Raw genomic sequence first — 25499 nt, 5'->3', positions numbered from 1 at the left:
TCCAGCCTGTTCACATACCCCCCCATCCAGCCTGTTCACATACCCCCCCATCCAGCCTGTTCACATACCCCCCCATCCAGCCTGTTCACATACCCCCCCCATCCAGCCTGTTCACATACCCCCCCATCCAGCCTGTTCACATACCCCCCCATCCAGCCTGTTCACATACCCCCCCCATCCAGCCTGTTCACATACCCCCCCCCATCCAGCCTGTTCACATACCCCCCCATCCAGCCTGTTCACATACCCCCCCATCCAGCCTGTTCACATACCCCCCCATCCAGCCTGTTCACATACCCCCCCATCCAGCCTGTTCACATACCCCCCCATCCAGCCTGTTCACATACCCCCCCATCCAGCCTGTTCACATACCCCCCCATCCAGCCTGTTCACATACCCCCCCCATCCAGCCTGTTCACATACCCCCCCCATCCAGCCTGTTCACATACCCCCCCCATCCAGCCTGTTCACATACCCCCCCCCATCCAGCCTGTTCACATACCCCCCCCCATCCAGCCTGTTCACATACCCCCCCCCATCCAGCCTGTTCACATACCCCCCCCCCATCCAGCCTGTTCACATACCCCCCCCCATCCAGCCTGTTCACATACCCCCCCCCCATCCAGCCTGTTCACATACCCCCCCCATCCAGCCTGTTCACATACGCCCCCCCCATCCAGCCTGTTCACATACCCCCCCCCCATCCAGCCTGTTCACATACCCCCCCCCCATCCAGCGTGTTCACATACCCCCCCCCCATCCAGCCTGTTCACATACCCCCCCCCATCCGGCCTGTTCACATACCCCCCCCCCATCCAGCCTGTTCACATACCCCCCCCCCATCCAGCCTGTTCACATACCCCCCCCCATCCAGCCTGTTCACATACCCCCCCCCCCCCATCCAGCCTGTTCACATACCCCCCATCCTGCCTGCTCATATACTCCCATCCTGCTATATGCCCCCATCGTGCTTATATACCATCCTGGTATATGGCCTGTATCCTATAGCACAGAGAAAAAAATAAACGTTTATACTCACCTTTTCCTCACTCCCTGCAGCCGATCATCTTCCTCTCTGGCACGCTGATCTGTGTGTGTGGAGCCGTTCCCCTGCAGCACGCGATGTCTTCCTGTCTGTGCCGATCAGCTGACCAGCACAGATCAGGTGACCGGCACAGACAGGAAGACATCGCGTGCAGCAGGGGGGCGGCTCCACACACGGGGACGGGTGAGTGCACTGATTCACTGCACCCCGCGCTGGTAATGACGCGTGGGGGGCAGTGAATACAGCCGCACATGATCACTCCAGGCTGTAATTGCCAGGGGTGATCATGCGGCCGGCTCTTTACTATGCGCGCGTCCCCGCTCATCCTTCCGCCCACCTGTCAGTGCCGGCTTCAGCGCTGAGAGATGGGCGGGAGGATGGGCGTGCATATGTAATGAGCGGGCCCACGTGGTCATGAACAGGCGCTGCTGCTGCCTGCTCGTGCCCCCGATGACCTGCAGCACCCTCATTCCCAGCCGCAGCCCTATAGTCAGACCATAAGACGCACCCCCAACTTTCCCCCAACATTTGGGGGAAAAAAAGTGCGTCTTATGGTCCGAAAAATACGGTAATTGTGTTGTTTGATTTGTTCTGAACCTGAGGTGCGGGAACGGCCTCCGCTTCTTATATTGGAACTATGGTGGATCAAAGTGACACTTTACATAGGGCTGAAAGGCATCCATAACCGTGCCGGAGAAATGAACATCACATGTCAAGCAATGGTAGGCATATTAAAGGGATCGTACTGGCATGCTGACCCGATAAGGCTGCTTTCACACATCTGTTTTTTGCCGTGCAGCACAATACGGCGCTCTGCAGAAAAAACGCAACCGTTTTTTTTTTTTGCCGCTGGTTCCGTTTTTCCGCATAGATTTGCATTAGCGCCGTATTGTGCCGCATGGCCTTGCGTTGCATCCGTTTTTTGCCAGATGCGGCATATTTAGCCCATGCGGCGGCCAGATGGAACATTGCCTGGCACGTTTTTTTGTGCGTCGCAAAAACCGCATCACGCCGGTTCCGGCGCGATTCACAATGCAAGCCTATGGACGCCGGATGCGGCGTCCTGCGGCAGAAACCGCATCCGGCCGCCAGATGCGTTTTTTTGTACTGCGCATGCTCAGTATCAAGCCGCATCCATCAAAAATCGGACGGGCCGCATGGAAAAACTTATGCAACGGATCCGTTTTTTTCGCCGCATCCGTTGCAGATGTTTTTGAGCCGGATTGTGCCTCTCAGCACAAACCGGATGTGTGAAAGCAGCCTAATTCTGCCATGTGTTATATTTTGGCTGCAGAGATGCGTAGGTGACCGTCCGATGCCAGATAATTACCGTGCACTGGTGTACGGATAGGACCCATGTGTAGCACTCAATGAATGTCGGCATGGCAAGTCTACCACCCAAAGTTACCCTCTTCGTAGCGACCATAAAAATGACTGTAGTGGGCGCTCTAACCAAAAATATATCTCTGCAACAGCATGGAACAAAAACACTCAGGGAGCAGGAGGACTAAAATAAGAGACAATCTAGACACTTTTGACCTGGTGAAGCAACTGGCAATTAATATTTTGCTTTCCCACCCAATCCCATCAAAATGGGAATTCTGTGACCTGCCCATCCATAATTACTTTTCTTAATTACAGAAGGAAATGATCATTATATGTGTTCGCTATCAATCCTTTTGTTTTGTAATTGTCGTTCAAGGCAAAATGATGCAACGAAGAAACATATGATAGTCAGGAGGTAATAGGATTCCCATGTGATATCTGGACGAAAGTGGCACCACACTAATGTGAAATTGCAATTGATCTTTTTCAGAATGGTCAGTCATAATGTAATGGTAATAGAGGACCAATCTATTAAAACATTGCTCATACTTATGAAACTAATTAACAGCTAGCACTCTACCAGTGGACCCCTGTTCAGCTAGGACCCTCTAGGTACTGGTACATCTGCTTAATACCAGAAATAATGGCTGTTCTCTTTACAGTCATATGAAAAAGTTTGGGCACCCCTATTAATGTTAACCTTTTTTCTTTATAAAAATGTGGGTTTTTGCAACAGCTATTTCAGTTTCATATATCTAATAACTGATGGACTGAGTAATATTTCTGGATTGACATGAGGTTTATTGTACTAACAGAAAATGTGCAATCCACATATAAACAAAATTTGACTGGTGCAAAAGTATGGGCACCCTTATCAATTTCTTGATTTGAACACTCCTAACTACTTTTTACTGACTTACTAAAGCACTAAATTGGTTTTGTAACCTCATTGAGCTTTGAACTTAATAGGCAGGTGTATCCAATCATGAGAAAAGGTATTTAAGGTGGCCACTTGCAAGTTGTTCTCCTATTTGAATCTCCTATGAAGAGTGGCATCATGGGTTCCTCAAAACAACTCTCAAATGATCTGATAACAAAGTTTATTCAACATAGTTGTTCAGGGGAAGGATATAAAAAGTTGTCTCAGAGATTTAAACTGTCAGTTTCCACTGTGAGGAACATAGTAAGGAAATGGAAGAACACAGGTACAGTTCTTGTTAAGCCCAGAAGTGGCAGGCCAAGAAAAATATCAGAAAGGCAGAGAAGAAGAATGGTGAGAACAGTCAAGGACAAACCACAGACCACCTCAAAAGACCTGCAGCTTCATCTTGCTGCAGATGGTGTTAATGTGCATCGGTCAACAATACAGCGCACGTTGCACAAGGAGAAGCTGTATGGGAGAGTGATGCGAAAGAAGCCGTTTCTGCAAGCATGCCACAAACAGAGTCGCCTGAGGTATGCAAAAGCACATTTGGACAAGCCAGTTACATTTTGGAAGAAGGTCCTGTGGACTGATGAAACAAAGATTGAGTTTTTTGGTCATACAAAACGGCGTTATGCATGGAGGCAAAAAAACACGTCATTCCAAGAAAAGCACTTGCTACCCACAGTAAAATTTGGTGGAGGTTCCATCATGCTTTGGGGCTGTGTGGCCAATGCCGGCACCGGGAATCTTGTTAAAGTTGAGGGTCGCATGGATTCAACTCGGTATCAGCAGATTCTTGACAATAATGTGCAAGAATCAGTGACGAAGTTGAAGTTACGCAGGGGATGGATATTTCAGCAAGACAATGATCCAAAACACCGCTCCAAATCTACTCAGGCATTCATGCAGAGGAACAATTACAATGTTCTGGAATGGCCATCCCAGTCCCCAGACCTGAATATCATTGAAAATCTGCAGGATGATTTGAAGCATGCTGTCCATGCTCGGCGACCATCAAACTTAACTGAACTGGAATTGTTTTGTAAACGGGAATGGTCAAAAATACCTTCATCCAGGATCTAGGAACTCATTAAAAGCTACAGGAAGCGACTAGAGGCTGTTATTTGTGCAAAAGGAGGATCTACAAATTATTAATGTCACTTTTATGTTGAGGTGCCCATACTTTTGCACCGGTCAAATTTTGTTTAAATGCGGATTGCACATTTTCTGTTAGTACAATAAACCTCATTTCAATCCAGAAATATTACTCAGTCCATCAGTTATTAGATATATGAAACTGAAATAGCTGTTGCAAAAACCCAAATTGTTATAATAAAGAAAAAAGGTTAACATTAATAGGGGTGCCCAAACCTTTTCATATAACTGTATCTATTACTCAAAAAAGTAGGCCGTGTTAATAAAAGTATTAACACAAATATCGTAAAGAGTGACAAAACAATACACTATATACAGTTACATAAAATGAAAAGGATAAACAAAAGAAAAGTACTTGACCTGTTTGTGCAGGAATGGCACAATTCCTTTTTTGTTGAGAAGTGCTTCAGTTGAAATAGGGAACAATCCTACACAGAAGTGTATCTTCCAGCATTGAACAAAGGCGTTAACTCAGAGTTAACTTCTCTTGATGACCTCAGATGAGGGCTTGTCAATGTGATTCGGCTTTGGTCCCAAAAATTATGGGATCCCCCAAAAAATTGCCCCATTGAAAATAAAACAATAAAAAAACCACATATTTGGTATCGCTGCATTCAGAAATGCACGATCTATGAAAATATAAAATAAATTAATCTGGTAGACGGCAGAATTCCATTTTTTTAGTCGCCGCAACAGTGTATTAACCCCATTCACGACCTTGGACGGATCTATCCGTCCAGGATCGTGTCCCGTTAAGCCCCGCCCCCTGCCGCGGGCAGGCGGCGTGCATCGGCACACATATCAGCTGTTTTCAACAGCTGACATGTGTGCCTGCTAGCCGCAGGTGGAATCTCTTCCATCCGCGGCCATTAACCCCTTAAATCTTGCTGCCAAAGTCTGGCAGCAAGATCTAAATGCGCGCAGCCATGTTTTTTACTTACCGCCGCCCCCACCGGAAGTCACGTGTGTTATCACGTGACTATCGGTGGTTGCCATCGTAGCACAGGGTCATGTGATGACGCCTGCAGCTACGAAGTTTCACTTTCGTTTTTCCTCGGCCGAGAGCAGAGGGAAAAACAAAGTGACTGTATCTGCTGTTTACAGCTGTATTGCTGTGATCAGCAGATGGATAATAGCGATCGGATTGCTGATCGTTATAGCCCCCTAGGGGGACTAGTAAAATAAAAAAAAAGTAAAAAAAAAAAAACCTAAAAGTTCAAATCACCCCCCTTTCCCCCCATTGAAAATTAAAGGGTTAAAAAATAAATAAATATACACATATTTGGTATCGCCGCGTTCAGAAATGCCCTATCTATCAAAATATAAAATCAATTAATCTGATTGGTAAACGGCGTAGTGGCAAAAAAATTCCAAACGCCAAAATTACGTTTTTTGGTCGCCGCAAGTTTTACGCAAAATGCAATAACAGGCGATCAAAACGTAGCATCTGCGCAAAAATGGTACCATTATAAACGTCAGCTCGAGACGCAAAAAATAAGCCATCATTGAGCCATAGATCCCAAAAAATAAGAACGCTACGTGTTTCGGAAAATGGCGCAAAACGTGCGCCACTTTTATTGGACAAACTTGTGAATTTTTTTTTTAACCCCTTAGCTACATGTAAACCTATACATGTTTGGTGTCTACAAACTCGCACCGACCTGAGGCATCACATAGATACATCAGTTTTATCATATAGTGAACACGGTGAATAAAACATCCCAAAAACTATTGTGCGATCACACTTTTTTTTGCAGTTTTTCCACACTTGGAATTTTTTTGCTGTTTTCCAGTACAATATATGGTAAAACCTATGGTTTCATTTAAAAGTACAACTCGTCCCGCAAAAAACAAGCCCTCATATGGCAAGATTGACGGAATAATAAAAAAGTTACGGGTCTCGGAAGAAAAGGAGCAAAAAACAAAAACGGAAAGTGCCCGGGGGCTGAAGGGGTTAAAATGCAGTAACGGGCGATGAAAACATCGCATCTACGCAAAAATGGTATAATTAAAGACACAAAAAATAAGCTGAGCCCCAGATCCCAAAAAATGAGAACGCTACGGGTCTCAGAAAATGGCAACAAAAATGCAATTTATTTATTTATTTATTTATTTTTTTTTTTTTTTTTTTACAAATTCTTGTTTTGTTTCACTAATTAGATAAAAGTAAAACTATACATGTTTGGTATCTACGAACTCGTAGTGACCTGGGGAATCGTAGTGCCAGGAAACTTTTTTTCAAAATAGTTAACACGGTAAAAAATTGTGCAATTGCACTTTTTTTGCAAGTTCACAGAATGAATGGTGTTGTTTAAAAGTACAACTTGTCCCACAAAAAAACAAGCCCTCATATTGACGCAAAAATAAAAAAAAAAGTTGTGGCTCTTAAATGAAGGGGAGGAAAAAACGAAAATGGAAATTTGCCCGGGGGGTGAAGGGATTAACCTTTTTCTATCAAATAAAATTTCCTATTCTGCCCATTTAAATCCTATTATAATTGGGAAAAAAACATCGAAACAGAATTTTGCAATATGAATGAATTTTGTAAAATAAATCAACAGGAAATAAGTTTATTCACATGTGAATGATAAACAAGGCAGTGGCCCGAAAACGGAGCGTAACAGAAGTTTTGGAAGGTCCCCCCCCCTGGGGGGGGACTCAGGATAGGGAAAGGTTGAAATTGGTATATCTAAAAAGAAAAAGGGTGCACTACTTGTAATAGTGCATCGTATTGCTGACGGGGCACACAAGGATATTGCACGGTGTTAGGTCAGGGCGTGGCGTAGACCATGATTTTTATTTCTGCAGAAGTTGCAATATTAAACCTCCCCATTTGTTCCATGGCTGTGTTTTTCTTTTTTTTTAAGTTTGTGGCTTTTCTTATTATTAGGCCGCTCGCTGCGGTCATGTTTTCGCTTCTGACCTACAAGCAGTTGTCAACATCGCAGGCATCGAGCTTGGAGAGCTGGAGAAAAAGAGAAGTTGTGTGTCATGGAGGCCGTGAAAGGGATAAAAAGACAGGATGTTATTGAGTCAGGAGTGAAACTGGATCCTTGGCTGTGGGATACTGGAGCGTATTTCTACAGCAGGTTATTGCGCACATGTCCTTGGTTAACCCTTACTCTTAAAAGTTCCCTTCATGCATGAAGTGTTGTAATGTAACCCTTTACAAGCCTCAGTTGGATAGGTTGCTCAAATGGGACATTTTTCTTAGTGGAACCCAATACAATTTATTAAGCTGATCCTGAGAAAGCTGACAGTGAAATGGTTAAATATGTAACAGGAACAAGGGGGCTTGTATACATTTTGCTGTGGATGGGAAAAAAAAAAAAGAAAAATATATATATTATTTATTGTTATTATTATTTATTATTATAGCGCCATTTATTCCATGGCGCTTTACAAGTGAAAGCGGGTATACGTACAACAATCATTAACAGTACAAAATAGACTGGTGTAGGAGGAGAGGACCCTGCCCACGAGGGCTCACAGTCTACAGGGAATGGGTGATGGTACAATAGGTGAGGACAGGGCTGGTTGCGCATTGGTCTACTGGACTGAGGGCTGTTGTAGGCTTGTTGGAAGAGGTGGGTCTTGAGGTTCCTCTTGAAGCTTTCCACGGTAGGGGAGAGTCTGATGTGCTGAGGTAGAGCGTTCCAGAGTATGGGGGATGCACGGGAGAAATCTTGTATGCGATTGTGGGATATATATATATATATATATATATATATATATGACACTGAAGAAACATACAAAATGCAACACTTTTGCTTTTGCTCCCATTTTTCATGAGCTGAACTCAAAGGTCTAAGATTTTTTCTATGTGCACAGAAGGCTTTTTTTCTCGCAAATATTATTCATAAATTTGTCTAAATCTGTGATACCGATCTTTTCTTTTGCCGAAATTTACCTTATTAGACAACATAATTATTGCACAGGTGTGCCTTAGGCTGTGCAAAATAAGAGGCAATTTTAAAATGTGCAGTTTTACAGTATTGGGTGAGGCTGAAGGGGAATCAGAAAACCAGTCAGTATCTGGTGTGACCAACATCTGGCTCACGCAGTGCCTCATAGCTCCATCATATAGAGTTGATCAGGTTGTTGGTTGTGGCCTCTGGATTGTTGGTCCTCTCCTCTTCAGTGGCTGCGAAGTTGCTGGATATTGGCAGGAACTTGAACACAGTCATATACGCCGATCCAGAGCATCCCGGACAAGCTCAATGGATGACCTGTTCGGGGAGTATGCAGCCAGGCAATAACTGGGATTTTTCAGCTTCTAGGAATTATGCACAGATCCTCGCAACATGGGGCCGTGCATTATCATGCTGCAACATGAGGTGATGGTCGTGGATGAATGGCCCAACAGTGGGCCTCAGGATCTCGTCATGGTATCTCTGTGCATTCAAAATGGCCTCAATAAAATGTGCCTGTGTTCACTGTCCATAACATACACCTGCCCATACCATAACCCCACCACCACCATGGGCTACTCGATTCACAATGTTGACATCAGTACACCGCTCATCCAGACAACACCATACACGCAGTTTGCCACCTGCCCTCTACAGTAAAAACCAGGATTCATCCATAAAACCCCTCTCCATCGCGCCAGACGCTGAATGATGATGAAATTTAGTCTGGTGGACACCCTGATGAAGGTGACAAGCAGCAGGTGAGACGGTTTCTGACAGCTTGTGCAGAAATTCTTTGGTTATGCAAATCGATTGTTGAAGCAGCAGCTGTCCGGGTGGCCGGTCTCAAGACAATCTTGGAGGTGAAAATGTTGAGGTTCTGGGCTGGTGTGGTTACACGTGGTCTGTGGTTGTGAGGCCAGTTGGTGTACTGCCAAATTCTCTGAAACAGCTTTGGAGACGGCTTATGGTAGAGAAATGAACATTCAATTCATGGGCAACAGCTCTGGTGGACATTCTTGCATTCAACATGCCAATGGAACGCTCTCTCAAAATTTGTGAAATCAGTGGCATTGTGCTGTATGATAAAACTGCACATTTTAGAGTGGCTTTTTATTGTGGCCAGCCTAAAGGTGGCTTTACACACTGCAACATCGCAAACGACATCGCTGTAACGTCACTGGTTTTGTGACGTAATAGCGACCTCCCCAGCGACATTGCAGTGTGTGAAACACATCAGCGACCTGGCCCCTGCTGTGAAGTTGTGATCGCTACAAATCGTTCAGGACCATTCTTTGGTCCTTTGTTTCCCGCTGTGCAGCAAAGTTTTAAGGCCCCTTTACACACTGAAACTTTCTAGCGATCCCACCAGCGATCCCAACCTGGCCGGGATCGCTACAAAGTCTCTGGTGAGCTGGCAAACCTGGCCAACGACGCAACAGCGAACCGGACCTGCAGAACAACCTAGCTAGTCATTGGGGACGTTGTAAAGAAGCTTTTTGAAAGGGAAGTCGCTAACGAAGTCGCTGTAAAGTCCCCTTTACACACTAAAACTTTGCTGCACAGCGGGAAACAAAGGACCAAAGAATGGTCCTGAACGATTTGTAGCGATCACAACTTCACAGCAGGGGCCAGGTCGCTGATGTGTTTCACACACTGCAATGTCGCTGGGGAGGTCGCTATAACGTCACAAAACCGGTGACGTTACAGCGATGTCGTTTGCGATGTTGCAGTGTGTAAAGCCATCTTTAGTGTGTAAAGGGGACTTTACAGGGACTTCGTTAGCGACTTCCCTTTCAAAAAGCTGCTTTACTACGTCCCCAATGACTAGCTAGGTCGTTCTGCAGGTCCGGATCGCTGTTGCGTCGTTGGCCAGGTTTGCCTGTTTGACAGCTCACCAGAGACTTTGTAGCGATGCCGGCCAGGTTGGGATCGCTGGTGGGATCGCTAGAAAGTTTCAGTGTGTAAAGGGGCCTTAAGGCACACCTGTGCAATAATCATGCTGTCTAATAAGCATCTTGATATGCCACACCCGTAAGGTGGATGGATTATCTCTGCAAAGAAGTGCTCACTAACATAGATTTAGACAAATCTGTGAACAATATTTGACAAAAAAAGACCTTTTGTGCACATAGCAGAAGTCTTATATCTTAGATTTATAATAATAAACTTTATTTTTATAGCTCCAACATATTCCGCAGCATTTTATAATTAAGCAAAGACATGTACAGACAGTAAAATGAAAACAAAGTAGCAAATAGTTCAGCAGCTATAGGACTTGGTTCCATTTGCACATAACTTCCGATGCAAGAGCGGAGCGATATGTTAATGACCCTCTCCTGCGAGCGTGAGCCGAGGGTCATGTGATCGTATCACAGCTGCGGAAAAGGGAGGAGGGAACACTTTCTCCCTCTTCTCCCTGGCCTGTCTCTACGTACATCGCACTGTGGTCGGATGACATGGGAGTGCAGTGCGATGTTTCACACGCACCCATAGACTTGTATGGGGGTGCGTGAGCCAAGACTCGATGCCAAACGCAGCATGCTGCGATTTATATTTCAGGTCGAGATGGACAGTGCCCCATAGTTTTACAATGGAGTGAGAGCAATTCGATGTTTTATCGGATTACACTCGACCTTGCAAAACGCAAATGGAACCAAGCCCATAGTAGGATTGAGGACCCTGCTCACAAGCTGACGCTTACAGCCGAAATGTCGGACAGGATGTATGGCATGTCTCACACAAATTATTCTTTTGAGTACTAAATAAATGCATGTCGGGAAAAGGAACTCCTTTTTTTTCTCTTTTCTTTTTTTTGATAAGTGTCAAGAGTGTGAAAACAGCTGAATCCTAACAGTATTTTAACACGTCTGATTTTTTTTATTTTTTAGTGAAAAAGTTTCTGTTTTGTATCTGTTTCTATGTAGTAAGTTCCATTCTGTTCTTGTATTTATGTACTGAGCTCTGTTCTGTTGTATTTATGTACTAAGTTCAGTTCTGTTCTTTTATTTATGTACTAAGCTCGATTCTGTTCTTGTATTTATGTACTAAGCTCGGATCTGTTCTTGTATTTATGTACTAAGCTCGGTTCCGTTCTTGTATTTATGTACTAAGCTCGGTTCTGTTCTTTTATTTATGTACTAAGCTCGGTTTTGTTCTTGTATTTATGTAATAAGCTCGGTTTTGTTCCCATATCTATGTAGTAAGCTTGGGTCTGTTCTTGTATTTATGTGATGAGTAGAGAGCTGTGGAAAAGAAGCACAATAGGGTTTTACCCCAATAACACAGGGGGTAAAGACAGGGAGCAGTAATACTCACCAAATGAAGTTGTGAAAGTCACAACTACTATATAGGCATGGAAAACTGGGATCACGGCAGCAGCAACCCAAACGGCAGATAACAGAGAACAATAGAAGAAAATCGGGTTTTTATCAGCCGCGCCAATGATCACTTCTCAGGTATTCAGATTAATGGATCTTTTATTTTGCACAGGTCTACACGTTTCTGGAGTCTCAGCTCCCTTCCTCAGGACCATCAGGCATAAGAACACATCAATGTGTTCTTATGCCTGATGGTCCTGAGGAAGGGAGCTGAGACTCCAGAAACGTGTAGACCTGTGCAAAATAAAAGATCCATTAATCTGAATACCTGAGAAGTGATCATTGGCGCGGCTGATAAAAACCCGATTTTCTTCTATTGTTCTCTTGTATTTATGTGGTAAGCTCGCTTTCGTTCCAATATCTATGTAGTAAGCTTGGTTCTGTTGTATTTATGTTCTAAGCTTGGTTTTGTTCTTGTATTTATGTACTAAGCACTGTTTTGTTTCCTTATCTATGTAGAAAGCTCTGTTCTGTATCCATTCCTATGTAGTAAGCTTGTTCTGTATCCGTTTCTATTTAGTAAGTTCTGTTTTGTTCTTGTATGTATGTAGTAAACGCAAATTGTTCTTGCATCTATGTAGCAAGCTTGGTTTTGTTTCCATATTGATGCAGTAAACTCTGTTCTGCTCCTGTACCTATGTACTAAGCTCGGTTCAGTTCCCATACCCATGTACTAGTCAGTTATTTTGAAAATGTGTTCTCTGCTGCTTTAATGCAGTGGCCAGAGATAAGCATCCTAAAGTTTGTGGGGCCAGTGCTTTCTAATTGCCCCAGGATGACATTTTCCAGCCAGCCCCTGATCGGGAGTGTCTGACTCCAACACATCTCATGAATCAGGACCTTGCTGTCCAAGCTCATTTTTGTTTGTTGTTTAAATGTCGATTTATTAGGGCATGCCTCTTCTCATTTTGAATCCTCCAACGGGCTCAACTTGAATACCGAGTATAATGGAAGTCAACGGGAAACTCAAGCATTTTACCGGAAGACCTTTGTTTCGAGTATCGGAACATGGTAGTGCTCGCTCATCACTAATCATAACTACTGGATTGTTATTTTGTCTCTTACTGGAAGCAGTCAATTATGTTTAGTAAATATTTATCTATTCAGAAAATTCTGTTCGATATTATTTCTTCTGCAAGTATGTGAATAAATTGAAAACTTGAGGGGTGGCTGGTCCTTTTTCGTTATGTCAGCCTATTTAAGGTTTGGTTTTATGATCTATATAAAATCACTATCTCTCCTCATGAACTTTTATTGATTGTAAAAAATAAAAAATCAGCAAGATATTTTTCATTGTCCTGAAGAGACAGTGCAGAGACAATGATTTGTCTCCTCCGTGGTCACTTGCTGCTGAGGTCATGCTTGGCACCGCGCACTGATGAGCAGCCCTGCAGAGTCATCCCCTTGGCAGATAATTTCCTGGTCACAATGAGTATCCGGATCAAAGAGTTGCATGAGCTTGCTTCAAATAAATGAGGAGATGGGTAATTAAATGGGATTTGGCTCAGAGGAAGCTGTTGATGCGTTTACCAGCCAACACTATGCAAATTAGCTACGAGCGGATGTTCTGGAATGTTCCTACAAGTAATAAATCAGATCTGTATGAAGTGAAACTTGTGAAAGTGATGCTTATTTCTGATCCGTGTTTAATCCATCTGGAGATGACACTGCTTGTCAGCAATGGCTTAATGACATTTAGACCTAACTATTTGCAGCTGATTGTATCCAGGCCATTCTTGCCTTTAGGGCATTTTAAAGGGAACCTGTCAGGTCCCCTATACCCTTCAACCCAGCAGCATTGATACGTATGTCCAAATTCTCTGCCGAACAGCTCCATATAATGTTATTCACTTAACTCAGTTTTTTCCCTATGCTAATTCTAGGGCTTTGACTACTTGATGGGGCATTTGTTCCACAGACTAGTCAGCCCTCATTTTATGTTATCACGCCCCGTGTTTCAGAGAAAAACATTTTAAAAGACACCCAGGACCAAGCAACATGGGTGACTTGTTGGACAGGTGGGTCCGGCAGCTTTTCTCCTCGTACTTTCCTGGTTTGACAGGTCTCTATAGTTGTAGGCAGGGAGAGACCTGTCACTTCAGAGGACTGGGCTGGGAGAAGTGGCAGCTTTAAAAATGTGTTTTTCTCTGAAACACTGCAGCATCTGAGTTAAAGGGAACCAATCATTAGGATTTTCGTATATAAGCTAAAGCCAGTGCTATACTGGCACTATCTGGCTGATTCTCTACATACCATAAGTGTTATTTCAAGAAATAATTAAAAAAAAAAAATGACGTGAGATTCGCCCAATTTTTGTGTCCAGCCAGGTACAACTAGGCAGCTAGGGACTAAAATATGCAGTGCAGGGTGGCCCAAGCTTTCTGGGCCCCTTCGCTGAAAATTGCAGTCCACAGCTGCCCCAGAAAATGGCGCTTTCATAAAAGCGCCATCTTCTGGCGCTGTATCCAACTTTTCCAGCGGCCCTGGTGCCGGGTGGCATGCTGGGTAATAAGGGGTTAATACCAGCTTTGTTTTTAAAGAGGGTGTTACCAGAGACTTATTTCTGGTGGTGGGTACTTTGCCCCTGCATGATCTTGACCAATCGGGCATAATACAAGGGAAAAAACAAGCCACCATCATAACATGCTTTTTCCTGTGGGGTTTAATGATAGGGGCAGAGAGCAGGGCTGTCTTATCTGTGCAGCTTCTGTAGAGTACAACAAAGTTGAGTGTAATTAAAAACACCTCTCTGGCAGTCAGTGTGTTTGGGTGTAAACAGCTGAGTGTGATTACAAACACTTCCAGCTTTAATCTCAAGGCAGTCAGTACTCCACCTTTACCCCACAATCATTGCTCTAAAAGTAGATGTGGAGCTGTTTGTAATCACACTCAGCACTACTATATTTCACACAGGAGCAGTAGAGATTGCATAGGCGAAAAGGGCTGTCTTGTCATTACATGTTTCACACAGGAGAAAGCCTGCTCTAAGCTTATATAGGGATTTGGGTTTTTTTTTCTCTTGCATGACACCTCCTGTTTATGATTGGTCGACCTCATGCAGGGGGAAAGTCTCTGGTTACAACTTACAAGCCAAAATCTCCACAATGGAAATGAGAAATGAAGAAAGTAAGTTACAGTCAGCTCTACAACCATTGATGTGCCCAGTTTGACATTCTCTAACTGATGAAAGGTTCTCTTTAAGACTTGACGAAGATTTTCTTAGAAATACAAAAGAAACTGGAACATGCTTCCTGGTGTTGAAATTTTGCAGTAACTGATCCTGATGCTCACATGGCCATGACTGAATATGTCACAGCTTCCTCAAAGACGTAAACGTCTCCAGAGAACTCTCCTTTTGCTGACATAAGTAGCATTTCCTAACATGTTTATTATACACAGTTTTTTTTATACTTCTCTCCTGCCTTAGGAAGCCATTGAACTTCACTGTTAATTCCTTCCTGCAAAAGAACATTGCAATCATGCCTCGGGACGAGGCCGCAAGTGTAGAGAGGGTGAGCCCCTCCATTTGTGGCAGATACCAGCTTTATTACATAGCTAGCATCTTGTCCTAACAGCCACGGAGTTTTAGCCATGGCTGTTAGTTGTTTACATGCTGCTGTTAGTCGTTTACATGCTGCTGTTAATCTGATAGCGGCATTAAAATGGAAGGGCATCAGCTGCCATTGGTAGACTGAGCTCATAGAAGGCCAAATTTTTCACTATATCCTGCAATACCATGCAGAATATAATAAGGGCCTAAAAATAATGTAAAAAGAATTTGACCTTTAGAAAATTGTTTAAAATAAACATGAAAGTTCAAATCATCCCGAATTTTCCCATTTTAAAAATAAAGGAAAAGAAAAAACAACATGCTTGGTATTCCCAAACAGACAACAGTCCGATCTATCTATTAAAATATTGCATTAATTAACCTGATGGGTAAATGCTGTAAAGAGGGGGAAATCAAAATGCCAGAATTACATTGTTTGGTCACATCACCTGTCTAGAAAAAATATAGTAAGGAGTCAAAGCCTCGTATGTACACAAAACTGGTAGCAATAACAAAAATTAGCTCATTGTGCAAAAAAAAAAAAAGGCCATACTACGCAAATAAAAATGTTACAGGTCTCGGAAAATGGCAATGGAAAGCAAAAAACCCCAATGAATTGCATTTTCTTTTCACCATGGCATCATACTTGATGTTTTGTCTTTTTGTTTAGTACATTATATGGTAAATGAATGGTGTCCTTCAAATCTACAACTTGCCACGCAAAAAAATCCCTCATGTCTGTCAACAGAAAAAAAACTCTTTAAAGTAGACGAGGAAAAATACAAAAACGCATAAATGTAAAATTTCTTGAATCTTAAAGGGAATCTGTCACCAGGTTTTTGCCACCTGATCTGAGAGCAGCATAATGTAGGAGATCCTGATTCCAGCGATGTCACTTACTGGGCTGCTTAGTCTAGTTTTTTTAAAATCACTGTTTAATCAGCAGTGGATTATCATTAGAGGACTACTTGGTACGCTGCCAGGTAGTCCAGCATACTCATGAGCTCTATAACTGCTAGATCTGCAGCAGAGAAAAGTTATTTTATTAAAATGACAACAAACAGCTCAGTAAGTGACACATTGCTGGCATCAGGGTCTCATCTGTACATCATGCTGCTCTCAGATGTTGTGACAAAAAAATGGAGACAGATTCACTTTAAAGGGTTAACAGCTCATTTTTGTAGGTTTTCCAAAGGAACTTTTTCGGGCCTGTTTTTGTTGTCACTGGTGGTCTCGGGGATTTCACATTATACCCATTTATGTTAATATGGGTATGGTGTATGGTCTATAGCAGGGGTACCCAACTTTCACTCAGGAGCCACATGTGTTTTGCAGGCCAATGATGTATGACTCGTGGCTGTCTACCAGCTTGTTACATTAGCACCAGGTCCCAAACAGCCATGAAGGTCTATGCAGGTCTCCAGATGGTGACTTTTGTAAGTAGCCCCACATAGAAGAGCAGATCTGAATATTAGTAAGGATGGAAACTCTGTATTTTGGTATACTGCTTTCATGTGATTTCTGTAGAAAAGCTTTGGCTGTAATTATACCAGTAATGGGGGCTCTGGGGTCACTACTGTGAGGCGACGGGAGCTGGATGTGGCTCGCGTCCCGCTCTCGTAGCTGGATGTGGCTCGCGTCCCACTCTCGTAGCTGGATGTGGCTCGCGACTCTCTCTTGTAGCTGGATGTGGCTTACGACCCTCTCTCGTAGCTGGATATGGCTCGTGACCCTCTCTCGGAGCTGGATGTGGCTAGCGACCCTCTCTCGGAGCTGGATGTGGCTAGCGACCCTCTCTCGGAGCTGGATGTGGCTAGCGACCCTCTCCCGGAGCTGGATGTGGCTAGCGACCCTCTCCCGGAGCTGGATGTGGCTAGTGACCCTCTCTCGGAGCTGGATGTGGCTCGCGACCCTCTCTCGGAGCTGGATGTGGCTGGCGACCCTCTCTCGGAGCTGGATGTGGCTGGCGACCCTCTCTCGGAGCTGGATGTGGCTGGCGACCCTCTCTCGGAGCTGGATGTGGCTGGCGACCCTCTCTCGGAGCTGGATGTGGCTCGCGACCCTCTCTGAGCTGGATGTGGCTCGCGACCCTCTCTCGGAGCTGGATGTGGCTAGCGACCCTCTCTCGGAGCTGGATGTGGCTGGCGACTCTCTCTCGGAGCTGGATGTGGCTCGCGACCCTCTCTTGGAGCTTGATGTGGCTCGCGACCCTCTCTGAGCTGGATGTGGCTCTCAAAGTCATAAAGGATGGGGATCTCTGGTCTGTAGGATATTCTCCTTACCAAGCAGAATCGCTATGGTAGAGGGAGTACATAAGACATTGCTGAAAGCCTCTCGGAATATTAAGTGGTCTGTTTTTCTTGCTTTTATTTTTCTTCTAAAACCGTGCCACTATTTATCAATGAATGGCGTTTGGTATTGCAGTGCTGTCCATTGAACATACATGTTCAAAGGTTTTCAAGAGGGAAGAGATCTGTACAGAGCTGAGGACGTCACTCCTTCCTTCAGCACCTTTTGCGGTTCACTTGGCCCACACTTGCAGGTGTCATCTGCTGATTTCTGGTGTGATCTCGCCATGTCTCCACTGAGGTGATCCGAGTTCACGAGCGCTCGCCTGGAGATTAACTGTGAACGAGGTTCTGCCTTCTGCCTTTCTGCCAGACTCGTCCTCTGCATGTTCAGTTCCTGAGAAACCAGCAGGGAAGTCTGGCTTAATATATCAAGGCTTTGTCGTTTGTTCCCATGCCCGTCTTACATTCTCGTTTTATTTTTGTTTTGAAACTATTTAAATTTTCTGTTCTTTTTTCGCGATTTCTCTGCAGAAAAAGCTCCGTATACATTTTAGATTAATTACTCCTTTTCATTGTTGCTTTAAATGTAGAAATTAATCACGGGGGAAGATGAAAAAATTCAATAGATCCATTCATGACCAACAAAAGTCAAGTGGGGCATTGGGAGCGCCGGCTGCAGCTGTCACTATTGTCATTCTGTTACAATAGTAGGTTGGGGAGATCTCAACATCGTTTGCTTACAACTAAACCTTTTTAAAGAAAAGTATATCTGCTAAATGTTTCCCAAAAAAAAACACTCTTAATAAACTATTGAATAATGGTAGTCTTTGGGCATGTGGATATACATCAGTAGTCCAGAGGAACACTCTACATGAGAAAGTCAGAACTTGGGAGCAGGTTACAAACTGCTGTTCAGGGTATCAAGGAATGAAGATGAACGTAGATTGTGTACTCCTATACTCATACATGGATAATGGTTGCAAAAAATAAGCACTTTTGCAATTTACTGCTTATTAAAATTTGCAGCGGTTCATGAGCTCTTATTACTTTTCCATTCACAGCTTGTTGCCTTGGAGACCGACCACCTCTGCTGTCTATGTTTGTAAGCACTGAGCTAAAGTTGGCCAAAGTTAGGCGGTAACAGTGGGCTTTAACGATCCTGGCCAGCTTCAAAACATTGCCTACAAGCTCAGTAGGAAAGTGCTTGTGTAAGCACTGTGCATGATCTGGCAGCGGTAGTCTGTCTCTAAGGCAACGAGTTGTGAACAAATTGTTAAAGGGGTATTCCATCTCCAAGATCCTATCCCAATATGTAGTAGGTGTAATAATAATAATAATAATAATATTAGCAAATACCTCCAATTAGAAATATAGTATAGTTCTCCTGATTAGTTATGTTGCAGGGTATTGCAGAAACTTAGGTATCCATGGTAACGACCACTCATATAGTGATAGTTAGATGGTCTTAGTTGTGGCCATGGATACCTAAGCTGCAGAGGTTGGTGACATAGATAATCAGGAGAACTATACTACATTTCTAATTAGAGCACAATTCAACAAACAAAAAAGGTTTTTATCCGGCTCACCCGCTCAGTGGAGACCGCTGACTTCTGGACCGTGTACGGAGGAAAAAGTCGGCAAGGCTTACACCAATGATTCAAAGGGAAATCCAGCAACCCAGTCTAAGGAATTCTTTTCTTAAAATCACATATTCTTTATTACAAATTCATGTTAAAACAGTCCAAGACAGGGTCGAGTTTAGCTCAAGAGAGGATGCGTTTCGAACATAGTGTTCTTAATCTGTCTCTCAGAGACAGATTAAGAACACTACGTTTGAAACGTGTCCTCTCTTGGGCTAAATTCGACCCTGTCTTGGACTGTTTTAACATGAATTTGTAATAAAGAATATGTGATTTTAAGAAAAGAATTCCTTAGACTGGGTTTCTAATTAGCGGTATTTGCTAGTATTATTGTTATTATTATTATTATTACACCTACTACATATTGGGATAGGATCTTGGAGATGGGGACACCCCTTTAACACTAGAAGTCCCAGAAATTTCGAGCTCCCCCCTGAAGTCCCGAAAGAGGGTCAAATGACATACAATAAACTAAATAGAACTAACTAGAAACTAAATGGCTAAACTCAATGGAAAACAACCACCTCCTGTGCGACAGTAATGGCCTTAATTACAGAACAAAAGACGGTGATTATAGGATGTTAGCTAAAATCCTTCAGGTCACTCGACCCGTCTCTGGGTTCCAAAGGTAGAAATGTTAAATGACCCCTCTATGGGAGTTCTAGTGTTAATCTCTAAAGAATGGCAAAAAATATTTATATACAGTAAATTGCAAAATTACTTGTTTTTACAAATACTATCTGACAATAGCCATTTAGGATCATGAGACTAACCATTTAGCTATCATTGAGTCCATCTAAAGTGGCCTTAAATGAGATCTGACAATCCACTTAAAGAGTTATTCCCATTCCATGAGTTAACAGTTTTGTTTACAGCTCGTCACCACCACTAGACAGCAGAACATGCTCTGTGCTTACAGGCTCTTTTCTGTTGATATTGAAAACACTGTTTTGAAGCTGTCCAGCATCTCTAGAGTGTGTTGACACTAAGCCTGGCCAGCTTCAGTGCAGTGCTTAAAAGCTCAACAATGGCGGTGGTCGGTCTAGGTTACGAGCTGTAAACAAAACTAAGTGTTAATATCTCAAGGTTGAGCTAGATGGACCAAGGTTTTTGTTTCAACCTATGTAAGGGGTACTTCTCACATAGCGAGATCGCTGCTGAGTCACGGTTTTTGTGACGCACCAGTGACCTCATTAGCGATCTCGCTGTGTGTGACACTGAGCAGCGATCTGGCCCCTGCTGTGAAATCGCTGCTCGTTACACACAGCTCTGGTTCATTTTTTGGACGTTGCTCTCCCGCTGTGCAGCACACATCGCTGTGTTTGATAGAGAGAGAGCAACGATCTGAATGTGCAGAGAGCAGGGAGCCGGCTTCTGGCAGCCTGCGGTAAGCTGTAACCAAGGTAAATATAGGGTAACCAAGCGAAGTGCTTTGCTTGGTTACCCGATATTTACCTTAGTTACCAAACGCAGCATCGCTTCCACGCGTCGCTGGGGGCTGGTCACTAGTCGCTGGTAAGATCTGTCTGATTGACAGCTCACCAGCGACCATGTAGCGACGCACCAGCGATCCTGACCAGGTCAGATTGCTGGAGCGTCGCTAAAGTGTGACGGTACCCTAACTGTTACTTGTATTTACAAGCATTATCTGAAAATAATATAAGAAGAATGGGATTAACCCTTTAAAGCACCATTCCAGCAGGGTTTTTTTTTCCCTGCTGGAATGGTGCTTTTAATCTAAGGTTCCTGCCTCTCTTCGGAGTTTTCACCTTGTATTGGCGCAACTTGGGGCCGCAACTTCTGACTGTCCGGATGTGACCTCCAACGTGCTCCAAGAAACCCTGGAGCAATCCAGTGCATATAAAAGGTGACAACACCGGGGGTCAGTATAAGAGCGGGGGTAGGGACCTTAGATTAAAAGCAGCATTGGGCAAAAACAAACCTAAATTCTGGAGTGCTGCTTTAAATTGATGTATTAAAAATGTATCTGTATAGGCAGACATACATATACATACTGTACATTGCTAACTTTTTCTTTATTGCTCATTTTGATATTAAAGCACATAAAACATATGTGAAATGCACAGTCACGAATCTGACAGCTTTTTCTGCCATTTCCCTGTTAAAAAAAAAAAAAAAGTCACCATTTTCATGTTGCCTAGCAACATGTCTTTTTTTCCTCTAAAATCGTGAGGATAGAATGTGTACATCATCCACATAGCTGAGCCGTATATCTAGTTATGTCTGATCTGACATTCATATATGACCCATCACCGGCTGTCATTGTATCTTACCGGCAGTGATGTGTTATCTGTCTATGCAGAGCTTTGTGGATGAAGAAATGATGGTTCTTCAGGAGCCCACCGACCATATAATCTGGTGATACCAGGACATGCCAGGCTGTTGTCCTGGACCCAATCATTCACTGTTATATGATTTCTTAATTCTCCCCCATTTGCTATAGCTGCTGGCACCACGAGAGCAAACACATCCATCTTAGTTTGTCATATTCTTGGGGTTAGACCCCAATGTTCTGGGCTTTTTGTCAGTGTTTGATGTGTCTAACCAAGTGACTAGTATTTATAAGCATCTCCAGTTTCTTGTAGTCACTGTTAAAGAGAATCTGCCACCAGGTATTGCCACCTAATCTGAGAGCAGCAAAATGTAGAGCCAGAGATCCTGATTCCAGCGATGAGTCACTTAATGGCCACTTAGTGTAGTTTTGATAAAATCAATGTTTAATCAGCAGTAGATTATCATTACAGGACTACTTGGCGTGCTGCAGGTAGTCTAGCATATTCATGAGCTCTGTATAACTGCTAGATCTGCATCATAGAAAACAATGATTTTATCAAAATGGCAGCAAGTAAGGGTACCTTCACACTTTAGCGATGCAGCAGCGATCCGACCAGCGATCTGACCTGGTCAGGATCGCTGCTGCATCGCTACATGGTCACTGGTGAGCTGTCAAACAGGCAGATCTCACCAGCGACCAGTGAACAGCCCCCAGCCAGCAGCGACGTGCAAGCGACGCTGCGCTTGCACGGAGCCGGCGTCTGGAAGCTGCGGACACTGGTAACTAAGGTAAACATCGGGTATGGTTACCCGATGTTTACATTAGTTACCAGAGCACACCGCTTAGCTGTGTGTGCAGGGAGCCGCGCACACTGAACGCTGGCTCCTTGCTCTCCTAGCTACAGTACACATCGGGTTAATTAACCCGATGTGTACAGCAGCTACATGTGCAGAGAGCCGGAGCCGGCAGCACAGGCAGCGTGAGAGCTGCGGAGCCTGGTAACTAAGGTAAATATCGGGTAACCACATTGGTTACCCGATGTTTATCTTAGTTACCAGGCTCCGCAGCTGCCAGACGCCGGCTCCTGCTCCCTGCTCGCTTCATTTGTCGCTCTCTCGCTGTCACACACAGCGATCTGTGTGTCACAGCAGGAGAGCGCCTTTGAAGAAAACGAACCAGGGCTGTGTGTAACGAGCAGCGATCTCGCAGCAGGGGCCAGATCGCTGCTCAGTGTCACACACAGCGAGATCGCTAATGAGGTCACTGCTGCGTCACAAAAAGCGTGACTCAGCAGCGATCTCGGCAGCGAGCTCGCTGTGTGTGAAGCACCCCTAAGTGACACATCGCTGGAATCAGGGGCTCTGTCTCTACATTATGCTGCTCTCAGATGGGTGAGCAAAATCCTGGTGACAAATTCTCTTTAATACTTTCATTCTAAAGAGGGGCAGCAAATGCTCTAAAATTATAAAAAGAGAAAACATTACTTACGTCTTCAAGCTATTGATTTAAAGGGAACCTCAAATACTGGACAACCTCATACTAATGGCTTGAGGGTGCTGCATAAAATAAAATCTATGTTCAGTAAAGATGGACGGATTGATTCACAGGACTGCAGTCCATCAGCCAGGTCAGTAGTTTCTTGCTGCTGGACGGGTGGCTTACAAATCCCTCACCTTGCGGGATCCTCGGCACAGCTTTTGTTTAGCTGGCCTGACGCAACGTCGTCATTGTGGTGTAACACACAGATGACTTCGCACCAGTTTGGCTAAACAAAAGCCTCCCAGGGATTCTGGAAGGTGAGAGATTCATACGCCTCCCATCCAGCGACCACCTGACTGATAGACCAGAGTCCCACAAATCGATCCCCCCATTACTAAAGCCTACTTCTCAGATTGGCACCACTTATCTGCTGTCAGCCCTGTGTCCCCCACCAGTCTCCTGACATAAACCATGTCATGTGACCGCTGCAGCCAATCAGTGACCATGTGACATAGTCTGTGTCAGGAGACCTTCTAAGATTGTCTAAATAAATATGTAAATCTGCCACAGTGGTAATAGTTGAATTGAGGAACATCTAACCCCAAACTAGTGTTTAAAGAAGTTGTCCACATCTGGAGTTATTAGTGTTTCCCTTAAATACATGTGTTTGGGGCTAAAAATCAGTTTTGAAATTTGGTTTCATTAAAAATGTTGCACCGTTTTGCTTTCACATGACTTGATCTGGTCTGTGGTCATTAATCAGCCGAGAAGAGCTCAAGAAAGACAAAAACTCTCCTAGTGAACCATCAGAATGCGCTCACTGACAGAATCTCATTTAACCCATTCTGCAGACAGCAATAGCAAGTACAACATAAAAGCTGTAGACTAATGGGGAAACTTTTATAATGAAACTCACAAAAAAGGAATTTTATTATTATTATTATTATAGCGCCATTTGTTCCATGCCGTTTTACATGTGAAAAGGGGTATATACAAACAAGAACAGTAGTCATGAAAAATACAAGGCACAGACAATGTACAGGAGGAGAGAGGACCTGCCCGCGAGGGCTCACAGTCTGGTGAGGATACAGTAGGTGAGGGGTGGAGATGGTCATGCGGTGGTATAGTGGATTGAGGGTTGCGGCAGGTTGTAGGTTTTTCAGAAGTACGTCTTCAGGTTCCTTTTGAAGGTTTCCAGAGTAGGCGAAAATCTGATTTGTTGGGGCAGAGAGTTCCAGAGTATGGCAGAGGCGCGGGAGAAATCTTATATGCGATTGTGGGAAGAGGAGAGACGAGAAGGAGATCTTATGAAGATTGGAGATTGCGTACAGGTAAGTCCCTGGAGACTAGGTCACAGATGTGTGGAGGGGACCGCTTGTAGATGGATTTGTAGGTCATGGTTAGTGTTTTGAAACGCAGTCTTTGATCAACGGGAAGCCAATGACTAGATTGGCAGAGAGGAGAGGTTGGGGAATAGTGGAGGGGATAGGTGGATTAGTTGGGCAGAGGAGTTTAGGATAAATTGTAGGGGAGCGAAGGGAGACCAGAGAGCAGGAGGTTGCAGTAGTCGAGGCGGGAGATGATGAGGGCATGCACTATTGTTTTTGAAGATTCTTGGTCAAAAGAATATGGATCCGGAAAATATTTTTGAGTTGCAGTCGGCAGGAGGTGGAAAGGACTTGGATATTTGGCTTGTTGGAGGGAGCAGAGTCGAGGGTTACCCCCTGACAGCGAGCATGCCGGACTGCGGAGAGTGAGTAGCCATTGACTGATAGATAGATCGGAGTGGTAGAGTAAAATCGGGGAAAAACGATGAATTCTGTTTTGTCCATGTTCACTTTTCTTTATCAAAAAATATATGCATTTAAGTATAGGAATAAAAAACAAAATTCCTCAAAGGGGGACAACTCTTCTTAACGAGTTTTTAATAAGAAAATGTACTAGAATTGTTAAGGGTCCTTCAACAATTTAATGCAATACACACTTTCCCATTTGAGTAGTGTAAATAGTTCTGTTTATCTTGATGTGTCTGGTTAATGACAATGCAAAACTCTAGTGAAGCCTGACCACAACCAGTCAGCTGGAAAGAGGAAGCAATCACGTAAATGTCACTATGTCTGTGGCAAACATTAGTGGTTTTTATCTTTGGAAACTACCATCTGTTCCCACATCAGTGATCACGATATTTCAGAAGGGAATGAATAGGATGAAAAAAGACTTCTGCAATCAAGACATTGTCAAATCTTTCTTTCTAGGAATTGGGGGCACTGTGCTTGGATGTCCGCACCTTTTTATCCATATGTTATTTATATATGTGTGTGTATGTATTTGTATATATACATATATAATATACATGTATATATATACAGTACAGACCAAAAGTTTGGACACACCTTCTCATTCAAAGAGTTTTCTTTACTTTCATGACTCTGAAAATTGTACATTCACATTGAAGGCATCAAAACTATGAATTAAAACATGTGGAATGAAATACTTAACAA

The 25499-nt window shown here is 43.8% G+C and overlaps 1 protein-coding gene across 7 annotated transcripts in view; it reads left to right on the top strand.

The window, feature by feature from the left end:
• CSRNP2 (cysteine and serine rich nuclear protein 2) overlaps positions 1 to 25499 on the top strand; it is a 63372-nt gene that overhangs the window by 13116 nt on the left and 24757 nt on the right. For 3 of the 7 annotated variants that reach the window (XM_075337121.1, XM_075337120.1, XM_075337119.1), the window contains exon 5: positions 1648 to 1767. The exons of the other annotated variants lie outside the window; for them this stretch is intronic. In XM_075337121.1, coding sequence (XP_075193236.1) covers positions 1744 to 1767 — 24 coding nt within the window. In that variant the 5' untranslated portion in view covers positions 1648 to 1743. The remainder of the gene's footprint in view (positions 1 to 1647; positions 1768 to 25499) is intronic. 7 annotated transcript variants of the gene reach the window in all.

The sequence above is a fragment of the Anomaloglossus baeobatrachus genome, chromosome 2 (genome assembly GCF_048569485.1).
Source record: "Anomaloglossus baeobatrachus isolate aAnoBae1 chromosome 2, aAnoBae1.hap1, whole genome shotgun sequence".
Classification (NCBI taxonomy): domain Eukaryota; kingdom Metazoa; phylum Chordata; class Amphibia; order Anura; family Aromobatidae; genus Anomaloglossus; species Anomaloglossus baeobatrachus.
This window is presented reverse-complemented; position numbering and strand designations above follow the sequence as displayed.